The sequence below is a fragment of the Neophocaena asiaeorientalis genome, unplaced genomic scaffold, assembly GCF_003031525.2.
Source record: "Neophocaena asiaeorientalis asiaeorientalis breed wild unplaced genomic scaffold, Neophocaena_asiaeorientalis_V1.1 scaffold160, whole genome shotgun sequence".
NCBI classification, from domain to species: Eukaryota; Metazoa; Chordata; class Mammalia; order Artiodactyla; family Phocoenidae; genus Neophocaena; species Neophocaena asiaeorientalis.
The window spans coordinates 149,267-160,710 of NW_020175675.1; the positions used below are offsets into that span (position 1 = coordinate 149,267).

At 49.9% G+C, this 11,444-nt stretch overlaps 1 protein-coding gene across 1 annotated transcript; it reads left to right on the top strand.

The window, feature by feature from the left end:
* The first annotated feature begins 1,224 nt into the window (after nucleotides 1-1,224).
* On the top strand, nucleotides 1,225-7,670 carry NXNL2 (nucleoredoxin like 2). Its single transcript, XM_024731914.1, is given in 3 exon segments — nucleotides 1,225-1,399; nucleotides 1,489-1,864; nucleotides 7,502-7,670. Coding segments are annotated over 3 exon segments (720 nt in total).
* The last annotated feature ends 3,774 nt before the right edge of the window (nucleotides 7,671-11,444 follow it).

Below are 11,444 nucleotides of genomic sequence, written 5' to 3' on the forward strand. Positions count from 1 at the left end.
ACATTCGTCTTAGTTCTGAGTTTTAAGAAAAGTCAGGCACCTCTATATGCAAGATTTATAGCTCTCCTAGTTCCTCTCAAAAAAAAATTTGTTTTTCCTCCGATGCGCCTGTAAATTCCCCTGAGTGTTCCAAGAGGACAGTGAATCAAGGCTTTGGCAGCGCGCTTCATGGAACAGCATCAGTCGTCCGACAGAATTTCCCTTAACCCTGGCTAGTAGCGAACAGTGTCTGCGCATTTTCGTCCCATTTCACTGGGAAGCGGGGTTGGGGGAGGGTGGCGCAGAGAACTGGGAACAGCGAGCGGCTGGGAGGGAGCTCGCGTCTCTTCTGCCCGCGACCCCTCCTTCACCGTCGCTCATTCATTTCGCGCCGCTTCGCTTCCCTTCTCTCTCCATCGCACGCACTCTATTTTCCTCATTCACCTTTGCTTTTCTCTTGTCCCCACGGGAATATAAACTCCGCGAGGCAGGGCGCGGGCCGGGACTCAGGGCGAGAGGAGCGCGGTCGGCGTCCAAGGGCAGGGTGGGATCCTGTCCTTACATATCTGATGTTTTGTTCACCACTTTTTTTTTTGCATTAATTTTGAAAACTTAAAATATTGCATCAGAATACTATTTATCTTGATCACTGAGTTTTTTGGCGCTAACTCCCTTGAATTCTCCCTTGAATTCACTCGTCCCGCGCGAGTGCCTCACCCATTCCGCGCAGGGAGTTGAAACTATTTTGCTCGCTGTTGAATCCCAGTGCCGGGCACAGTAATACTCTGGTTCTCGGAATAAAACATTCTTTAAGAACCGCCTCCAGTTTCTTGCAGGGACCCTCCCAGTCCGAGCGCAGTACTTCGGGGCAAACCCCAGGAAAAGAACAGGGTGTCCCCAACGCCGGGTCCCTACCCACTAAAGGTGGAACCGCTTTTACCCTCCCGCGCAGGTCGCCGGGACCCCTGGGGCAGGCGGGGAGCGACCTATCGCGGGGTGGGGCGAGCGCCAGAGGGACCTGGGGCGAGGGTGCGACAGGCGGGGCTCAGGGGAGGAGCGGAGGGGGAGGGCATGGGAGAGGGGGAAGAGTGCGTCGCCGGGAGCGCGGAAAAGGCTTGCCGCGCACGACGGAGAGCTGCGCAGGTGGGTGGGAGGTGAAGGGGGCTGCAGAGGAGGGCTTTGGGGCGGGACGCGGGGGCAGGAGGGGCGGGGGCGGGGCCCCTCGGCTTCCTGGAGGCGGGTGCTATGTGTGCCGCTGATGCGGCCGCTGCGTCTGGGGTCGCGGCTGTCTGTGAGTGTACACCCCTCTCCCCAGTACGGACGCTCTTACTCCTGCCGGAGGCCGAGGCTCAGGCCCGTGCCGAGGTCCGGGTGCCCGGCTGTGCGAAGGGACCTAGCCGGTCCCTTCGGCTGGCTGCAGGTGGACGGTGACCTCAGGTGACCGTCCGCCTTCAGGTGATCAGCCACCTGCGCTCACTGCCGCCCCTCCTACGCCTCGTTTTCCCGCAGGTGTCCGTGCGCTCCGACTCACCTCCCCGCGTCTTCCGGCAGGTGTCCTCCCGCCGCAGCTGTCCAGGCTCCCGGCCATGGACGTGCTAGGCGGGCGGCGCCTGGTGACCTAAGACGGCACGTGGGTGGAGGTCGAGACGGCGCTGCAGAACAAGGTGGTGGCTCTGTACTTCGCCACGGGCCGGTGCGCGCCCAGCCGCGATTTCACGCCGCTGATCTGCGACTTCTACGCGGAGCTAGTGGACCAGGCGCGGCCGTCCGCGCCCTTCGAGGTGGTCTTCGTGTCCGCCGACGGCAGCGCTCAGGAGATGCTGGACTTCAGGCGGGAGCTGCACGGCGCCTGGCTGGCGCTGCCCTTCCACGACCCCTACCGGCAGTGAGTGGGGACGGTTTGGGGGTTCTGGGAGCTGTTAGGCGCGCCCCCCAACCCCCATCCCAATCCCTCATCCCTGTGCTTCTCCCAGCTATCGGGAGCTCTTTGATAACCCCATCCCCACCCCAACCCGTTCGAGCCTCTCTCAGCTACATCGTAGTCTCTGCTTCGGCTTCCCAGGGAGGCTCTAGTGGTTGGCTGACAGGGAGCATCTGCATCACCATGGGCGCTTGGTGAGCCTGGGCAGTGGCCTACTCTAGCCTCTGACTCAGTGGGTCTGAGGCTCTGGGAATCTGAATTTATAAGGAGTTCTGGTGATGCTGATGCTGCTGTCCAGGAAGCCCGCTCTGGTAAATCACAGCCCGGGGATGCCCCATCCTACAGCACAGGAAGATACCGCCCCTTATCTGGAGAGCGGAAGAGGGAGACCCAGAAAGGCCACTCAGGTCAGAACTGGAGACCATGGGTTGACTGCTGTGGGCCAGTAGTACGGGACTGGGGGCCGTACTACTTGAGGCCGAGGACTCAAGGGCTGGAGGAACTTAGTGCCAGGCCACGTCGCAGTTTCATTTTTACTGGCAGTGACTGAAATTTCATTAAGACGTCTCTTGCTCCTATAACTGTAGAAAGAAGCAGGTTCCTGGACTCTTGAGGAGACGTGTCAGAGGTGACAAAAATCCTTGCTCTCTGAAGGGATCTTGCCCCACCCTTGCTTTGGAAAAGATGTAACATGGCAGGGAACCTCAGCTCCGCTGGATTTCAGAGTTTGTGAGCAAACTGGAAATTGACCCTAGTGCTCTATTGTGTATGGTCAGTGAGCTCCATGGAGAGGAGGAGGGAGAAGCGGGGAGAGGTGGTAGGACCTGGGAGGGGGAAGAAGGAGGAGGAAAAGGAAGGATGTGGGGGCTTCCCTGGTGGCGCAGTGGTTAAGAATCCACCTGCCAATGCAGGGGACACGGGTTCGAGCCCTGGTCCGGGAAGATCCCACATGCCGTGGAGTCTCTAAGCCCGTGTGCCACAACTACTGAGCCTGTGCTCTAGAAACCGTGAGCCACAACTACTGAGCCCATGTACCACAACTACTGAAGCCCACACGCCTAGAGCCCATGCTCTGCAACAAGACAAACCACCACAATGAGAAGCCTGCAACACAACAAAGAGTAGCTTCCACTCGCCACAACTAGAGAAAGCCCACACGCAGCAATGAAGACCCAGCAGCCAAAAATAAATAAATTAAATTAAAAAAAAAAAGAGGGGCTTCCCTGGTGGTACAGAGACTTTGTGGAGGATTTGCAGAGAGGAATGGAGCACAGGCACCGATTGTCTGGCATGTTGGGGGTCTCCTCTGGTGTAAGAGTCCACATGTAGGTTTATTGCTCTTCACAAAGTACATTATACCACCGTCCCTTAACAAATATGGAGGTGAATTTTGGGGTTTTGTTTTGTAGCAGCATGTGTTGCATTTCTCTGGGGATTAATATTCAGTTGTGGCATTTCCTCCCCCCCCAAATTAATTATTCTGAGATGGTTTTCCTTCTGGACAATTAAAAATGGAAGCTAACTTTGGAAAGTTCCCTGGAAGAGTCATTTTCCCCCAGCACATGCTTTTGGTGATGCTGAGGAAGAAGTGAGGCCCAGGCCCTCGACGGTGCCTGCTTCCTGAGGCCTCACTCACAGCAGGATTAGGAAAGTCTTCGATGATAAATCCAAATGCCCGTGATTTACTTGGCGGAAGGATTCATATACCTTCACATTTAGTGGTGGTTGTAAAGTTTTTGATTTGCTTAGCGTTCAAGTTATACACAGCTTTTGAAAGAACATACTTAGTTTTGAAACTGACAGAGTGACAGTGTTAGTAATAAGCTCAGGCCCTGCGCAGAGCCCAGCTGTGGGACCTATTCGTGGGGTGACAGTAGGTAAGGTATTAAATCTCTGAGTATAATGATACCTCACAGGACGGATGAGGACTGCGCTGATGCGCGAATTCAGAGCTTTGTCAGCTGGTTGTGTACCAGGACTTTGTGTCTGTTGCCCATTTCACGGTTTTGAGGAACAGGGACTGGTACTCCTGGCTCTGGAACCTGTCCTTTTGGCTACGGCTTCCTCTCCCAGGGGACACTGAGCCTCAGCACAACCTTGCTAGGAGTGGGGTGCGGGGGGTTGCCGTGCTCCCTCCGCTTCCCAGAGGGAAGCCTTATCTGGTCAAGGCCCATTCAGTCCACTACAGGTGCTGAGCTGTTCAGGGCACAGGCAGCTGCACTCTGCCAGCTCAGGCTGGCCAGCCTGAACTTGGAGGAATCTGGAGGGGGGGGGTTTCTTTGGGGGGAATTTAGTTCCTTGTGCCTCCCTCTTTCCAGACTGAACTTTGTTAATCCTGTCATTGCAGTTTATAAGTTAGGAAATGCGGTATTCTGTGGGAAATTCTTGGAGATAGGCCCTAAATTCTGTTCATCCCAGCCTGCATTTTGGAATCAGATCATGAGCAAAAATGGAAATAACTGCTACCAAGGAGAACTAAAGAATGTAGGAAGCCTCCAGGAGGCCTTTTCGGAAGTTCTTAATTTGTGCAGAGCACGGCATCTGCTTGGTGCTGTGAGAAGATGGGTCCAGAACCGTCATCACCAACCAGTCATGGTGAGGGACCCCAGGCTGTCTTCCCTCAGAGGCCAAAGCACGTCATCTGCTGTCCACTGGATTTCTGCTGACCAGCCTGAAGCTCAGGAGGAGATAGATCACCACAGAACCCACACACACCCCCTCCCACCTGGGGTTACCCCAGGCGTGGCTGGAGGTACTGCTGCAGATGCACCTGCAGGAAGAGAATGCCTAGAGCCACCCACCTGTCCTCAAGGTCGCGTGGATCTTGGCTGTCCAGTGCAGCCGCATACAAGACCCGGTCTAGAGACGTCCCTACAGCTAGGGGCAGCGCGGGCCAAGGGCGGGCTCTCAGGTCCCGCCCAGATGCCTGTGTGCAGGTAGGCAAGAGACCTGAGAGGGGGGACAGCATCGAAGACCAGGTTCTGTCCTGCCTTCCTTTCCTTTGTTATGGGCCCAAGAGCCAAGTAACAGCTTCTGACTTTGCCAGCAGGAATTTCTATCACTTGCAGTCTGGCATGTGAGACCCACTCAGTCCGTGTCTCGCACATTTCCCTCCAGCATTTGACCCACGATCACCTTGTTTTCTTCCCTTTCCACCTGTGTTCTGCCAGACTGGAAAACTGATGTTCCAGAGTACTCCACACACTTTTCCACCTCCACAGGTCACACACATGCTGTATCCTCCAACCCTGGAGCCTCTGCTTCTCTGCCTAGTAGCTCCTCCTTTGTGCCCCTGGGGACACGGGGAGCATGTCTGGCCCCAGAGTCCTATGCCCTCCATAGCTCGAGCCAGTGCCACCCCTGTGCTAAGGGTATGTGTCCCGGGGAGGGGGGGGGGGGGGGAGGGCGTGTCTCTGTAGTCTCTAATGTTAGACCAGACATTGTTCAGTGCTTGGCGCCTGCAGGGCACTTGTTTGATGGATGCTCGGAGCAAGTAGAGAGATATGTTCTGTAATGGTCTGCCGGTGGCTGAGATGGAAAGAGACTGGAGACAGAAGTTGCCATGGCAACCCAGAAGCAGTTGTGCCAGGGATAAGGATGTTCTGCTTTAGGTGGAGGGAGGGAGCCAATGCTGCAACTGCACACAGAGCGAGGAGGAAATGAGCTCTCAGATTTCCCCGAAATGGTTAAAATTCTCAGAGTTATCACTTCATTCTGCCCAGCAACAAGGCTCTTTCCTTTCTGAGGCTTGGTCTATTCTCTCTGGACACAGTGCCCAGAGGAGATGGAGATGACTTCGGGGGAGGAGGGTTGTTATGTGTCTTTCCCACATGGTTCCAAGGTTACAGCTGTCCCCAAGCAGAGGCTGCCAGGGTGGGGATTTGAGGACCCACACTGGGTGACTCTTTGAAAAGAAGCTGGAGCAATGAACTGTCTTCAAACCTCCTTCTCGCTTCTCAAAGCCCCACCCGGTTCCTGATATCCCCGTGTCATCCCTTTTTCCTTCCAATCTTGGTAGAGCTTTGCTCTGTTTTTTAGTCTTAAGAATCAGGTTTGGCTTTGTTGCTCACCCCATGTTGATTCATTTCCTCGTCCAGTGATTTCTGTCCTCAATCTTCTTTTGCCTTCTTTCTAGTTTCCTTGTAATTGCTTCATCATTGTTTTTCTAGCTTCTTGAATGAAATGCAGAACTCATCTATATAGAGGCCTTTTAGTTTTGGATAAGAGTGTGTAAGACATAACTCTCTGTGTCTAATTGTATCTATAGCTTGGGACCCATAGTATATGGGTATTATGATTTCATATATAATATTTGGTTATTTAGTTTTTAACTGATTCCAAAAATTATTGCTTATTGGTTTCCAATTCCATTATGTCATTAAGTGGTCTGTGTATCACCGATTATTTGAAATATATTAAGATCCGTTTATGACCGAGAACATGACTGGTTTTGTCACCATTTCATAGATGTTTGAAAACAAGGCATATTTTCTCTCCATTGGGCGTAGGTACTGTGTTTTTTTTCCTGCTTGAATTAAGATTTGTCTTGGCCTTGGATACTGGAAAGCAGCAGGAAGGGCCTGATGGAGGCATCACAGGGGAGATTTAGTAACAGGAGGGTCTCAAGTGCATTTTTCCTTCCACTTAGTTTTACAGCCCTGAGGGCGACTGATGAGGGAAATCAGACTACAGTTAATGTGAGGCCCTGGCAAGCTGGCTGTGGTAACAGGACAGGGATTTTCACCCAGCTGTCCTGTCTTGAGGGTACTAATCCCTGTGAAGGTTATGGGGAGATTTGCAAAACTAAGAAGGCAGAAGCTCCTTTCCTTAAATGAATACAAATAATTTTGTGAAATGGTCACTCAAGGGGTTACATGCAACAGTAAAATGTTTCACCCATAATGTTAATCAGTGTGTCCTTGAATCTGTAAGGCAGAAAGTCTAGTAAGTCTTTGTATTTATCTAGAACTCATGGAATTTTAACTTTTGCTATTATACGTACCTGATGTATTTAAACCTCCTGAGATGTAGGAGGGATACAAATTTATTGGGTTATTTGTGGGTTTAAAATTGCACTGTGCAATTTGGCAGCCACTAGCCACATGTGGCTACTTAAATTTAAAACTGACTAAAACAGGGAATTCCCTGGAAGTCCAGTGGTTATGACTCAGTGCTTTCACTTCCGTGGCCCGGGGTTCAATCCCTGGTCAGGAAACTAAGGTCCCACAAGCCGCTTAGGGCAGCCAATAAATAAATAAATAAAATTAACTAAAACCCAAAATTCAGTTCCTCAGGCTCACCAGCCAGATTCCAAGTGCTCCATAGTCACATGTGGCTGTGGCTGTGACATTGGGCAGCACAGATGCAGAACAGTCCCATCACTGCTGACATTCCTCTGCGACAGCACTGTCTTGGACCCAGCTAGCAGCAAGAAGAAAAGAGCCCAAAGGAATCCTCAGCCCAGTGGGAGGGCTCACCGGGCAGGCTGGATTCTAAGGCTTTGCAGGCTCAGCTGGCACTGGGGAGGCGCTGGTCCCTGCAGACGTGCAGCGGCCTGGCCTGTCCCACGCTGACCCTCGGTCGCCCTCTTCTCTCCCACAGTGAGCTGAGGACAAGGTACCACATCATGGCCGTCCCCAGGCTTGTGATCATGAAACCGAACGGGGACGTCATCACTGACAAAGGGCGGAAGCAGATCCGGGAGCGGGGGCTGGCCTGCTTCCAGAACTGGGTGGAGGCAGCTGCCATCTTCCAGAATTTCTCCAGTTGAGCTGGGGGGATCTCCGGGGACCTGGGCAGGTGTGTGTCACTCCTGTTGCTGCAGCGTGAACATGACAGAGAAGAGGAGCATTCTGTTTCCTTTCTCGATGCTGGTGGTTTCTTTCAGAGCAGAAGCACTCAGCTGTGATGGAAAGAAAATACTGCTCAGGGAATGCCCTCCCTGTAGCCTTGTTTGTAGTTATTTTTATTATTCTTATCATAGCTTTCTTCACATGAGCTTAAGTGTGTTCACATTGAGCTATTGGAAATCTATGCAAAACATGTATTTATACAGGCTCTTCAGGTGAAATAGCATATTTATTGATACATTTTCTGGAGATGCCTTTATTTTAATGATATGCTTTCACAAGTATATTTATTACTAAAGTTTGCAGAATCTATTTGCTTTAATAAACAAACCTATTTCCACCTGGAGCCCTCTGATTTCTTTCTTTTCCTGGCAAACCAAGTGACCTTACGAGGAAAGTGAAGCACTTGAGAAATACCATTCTCAAACACTTTGTTCAGTTTTTCAAAGGGGATAGTTTTAATTTTTTTTATTATTTTATTTTATTTTATTTTTTAACATCTTTATTGGAGTGTAATTAATTTACAATGGTGTGTTAGTTTCTGCTTTATAACAAAGTGAATCAGTTATACATATACATATGTCCCCATATCTCTTCCCTCTTGCATCTCTCTCCCTCCCACCCTCCCTATCCCACCCCTCTAGATGGTCACAAAGCACGGAGCTGACCTCCCTGTGCTATGTGGCTGCTTCCCACTAGCTATCTGTTTTACGTTTGGTAGTGTATATATGCCCATGCCACTCTCTCACTTTGCCCCAGCTTACCCTTCCCCCTCCTCGTATCCTCAAGTCCATTCTCTGGTAGGTCTGCATCTTTATTCCCGTCTTGCCCCTAGGTTCTTCTGACCATTTGTTTTTTTTTAGATTCCATATATGTGTGTTAGCATATGGTATTTGTTTTTCTCTTTCTGACTTACTTCACTCTGTATAACAGTCTCTAGGTCCATCCACCTCACTACAAATAACTCAGTTTCGTTCCTTTTTATGGCTGAGTAATATTCCATTGTACATATATAAAGAAGATATATGGATATCTTCTTTATCCATTCATCTGTTGATGGGCACTTAGGCTACTTCCATGTCCTGGCTATTGTAAATAGAGCTGCAATGAACATTTTGGTACATGACTCTTGATAGTTTTTAATTATGAGTCTTCTTGGGACTTTTTTCTTCTTTTTGTTTTCTTTTCTTACACTTGCTTTTAATAGCATCACAGTATGTTAGAAAGAAAAGAAAATTTCAAGGCTGCATAGTCACATCTTCAAGATCAAACCTCCACATCTTCTAAAAGATGCTGATTGATCCAGGTAAATGAAAGTTCACACATAAACTTTTCTTTTTAATTTTTATTGAAATGTAGTTGATTTACAATGTTGTGTTAGTTTCAGGTGTACAACAAAGCAATTCAGTTATGCATATATATTCAATATATAACTATACATATTCTTTTTTTTAACATTCTCTTCCATTATAGGTTATTACAAGATATTGAGTAGAGTTCCCTGTGCTGTACAGTAGGTCCTTGTTGGTTATCTATTTTATATATAGTAGTGTATATCTTTGCTGATAGCAAGAGGGCTGTGTGCGGTGCCAGTTATGAGCTCCTGAGCCTCTCCTCTTGCTGGCCGGCCTGCTGGAGACGGCCAGCTGCCTTCTGATCCACACAATTGGAATCGTGAAATACCAGGCAGCCACCTTTAGCCTGGTATCCATTTGCTGACCCACTTGGCCTGCTGGGTCCCTCAGCTGGGAATTTGGAGCAAAGCTGTCCCTTGTAGGACGCAGGAATCCCCATGTTTCCCTAACGAGGCCCTCTGTGGAGCAGTGCTGGGCAAAAGGTGAAGAAGGCCTCTGGTTGCTCTGCTAAACCCAGAACATGAGAGCTGAGTCCTTGAGGGTTAGACCACATTGTTGGCTTAATTAGAGCAGGGCTGGGGACTCCATGGCGCAGTCACTTTGATCTCCCTCCAACCCCCCATCAGTCAAGTTCTCTCCACTGAGACTGAGACCCAGCGTCATTGGGGTCCATGGGTTGACTAAGGACATATTTGATAGAGCTAACCTGGTCATTATTTGCCCCAGAAATAAAGTGTAAAACTGCAGTTTTCTTCCCAAAACAAGAGATGGTATATTCACTTAATTATGGTATTTTCCCCAGCATCATAGTGTTAGCTACCCTCTTCATCACATCACATCGTTACCATTGCTTTTTTGTGATGAAAATATTTAAGTTCTGATTATGGTATTTTTAATCACACATTCTTATGGGGGGGGTGGGCATCTCTTGCAGGTGTAAAGTCCACAAACCATGTGTGCACGTGTGTGTGTTAACCACAACCAGACTTCTTAAAAAGTAGAGATACGTCCCTCCTGGTAAACATGCTCATTAGCTGCCATGAGGGAGCCCAAGCAGCATGCTGACCCCAGGGGCTGGAGCAGCGTGCTGCTATGGGCTTGGGAGCTGCACAGGGTTGCATGTGTGGTCATTTGGCACCTGAAGGGAGAGAGGGGTCCCAGACAGAGGCTACCCCACAGCTGCACCAACCCTGTGGGGCACATGCCTCCTCCCCGAGGGTGTGGCTCAGGCTGGGAGTGTAATGTGTCCTTTACGGTATTATTGTTACCAGAAGATTTTTTTTTTTTTTTTACTATTATAACATCCCTAACAGTTAATTTTTCTCCAGGCAGAGTATATCCAGCTTTCTATCAGAGAACTATGGAGCTGTTTGCTATTTCTACAAGTGCCTTTGGCCACTGTATTACAATAGCAAAACATGCTCACTGTGGAAAAAACAGGGAAATATCCTATCATCCAGAGGTAAAGCCACTGTTGATGCTGTGCTACATGTATGTGTCCCACTAAAGTCACCCACCGGTACTTTCCCTGTGAGTACTCATTGATTCCTATCTTTATCCTACAACCTGGAGACCCTTGTATTGTCCTGGACCACCAGCAGCAGTATGGTTGTTGACAACAATAAGTATGGGTTGGGGAGAATGAGAAATGCAGCATCCTGGCTGTTGTGGTCAGCTCTGGCCGCCACAACAAAATACACTGACAGTTATTTCTCACAGTTCTGGAGGCTGATGTCCGAGACCAAGGTGCTGTGTGGTTGGTTGCTGGTGGGGGCTGTCTTCCTGCTTCCAGACAGCTGGCTTCTCACTGTGTCCTCCTGTGGAGAGAGAGCTCTGATGTCTCTTTTTATAAAGGCACTAATCCCATTGGGGGGGCCCACCTGGGGGGTCCACCCTCATGACCTTGTCTAACCCTAATCACCTCCCAAAGGCCCACCTCAAAGTATCATCACATTGGAGGTTAGGGGTTTAACATGTGAATTTTAGGGGCACACTCAGACCACAGCTGTGGCCCCACCCTAGCCCTGCATTCCATCAGGATTCCCGGGTGTCCATGTGTGCACTGATTTTAGAGAAGCACTGCTATAAGAGGTGTCTGTGTACTAAATTTGTTGAAATCATTACACTGAGCCCATAACTGTAGCATCTTTTCTCATGCCCAGGCTGCCTGATAAGTAGGCAGTATTCGCTGCAGGCTGAGGATGTCCAGCCACTCACTTCTGTGCAAGAACCGCGTGCAAACCCCGGGAGGTCTCTCCTCAGCAATTTCACTTGAGAAAACATGTTGCTGATTGTGTGCTTGTGCAGGGCAGCCACTGAGAGAACACGCACACACACACA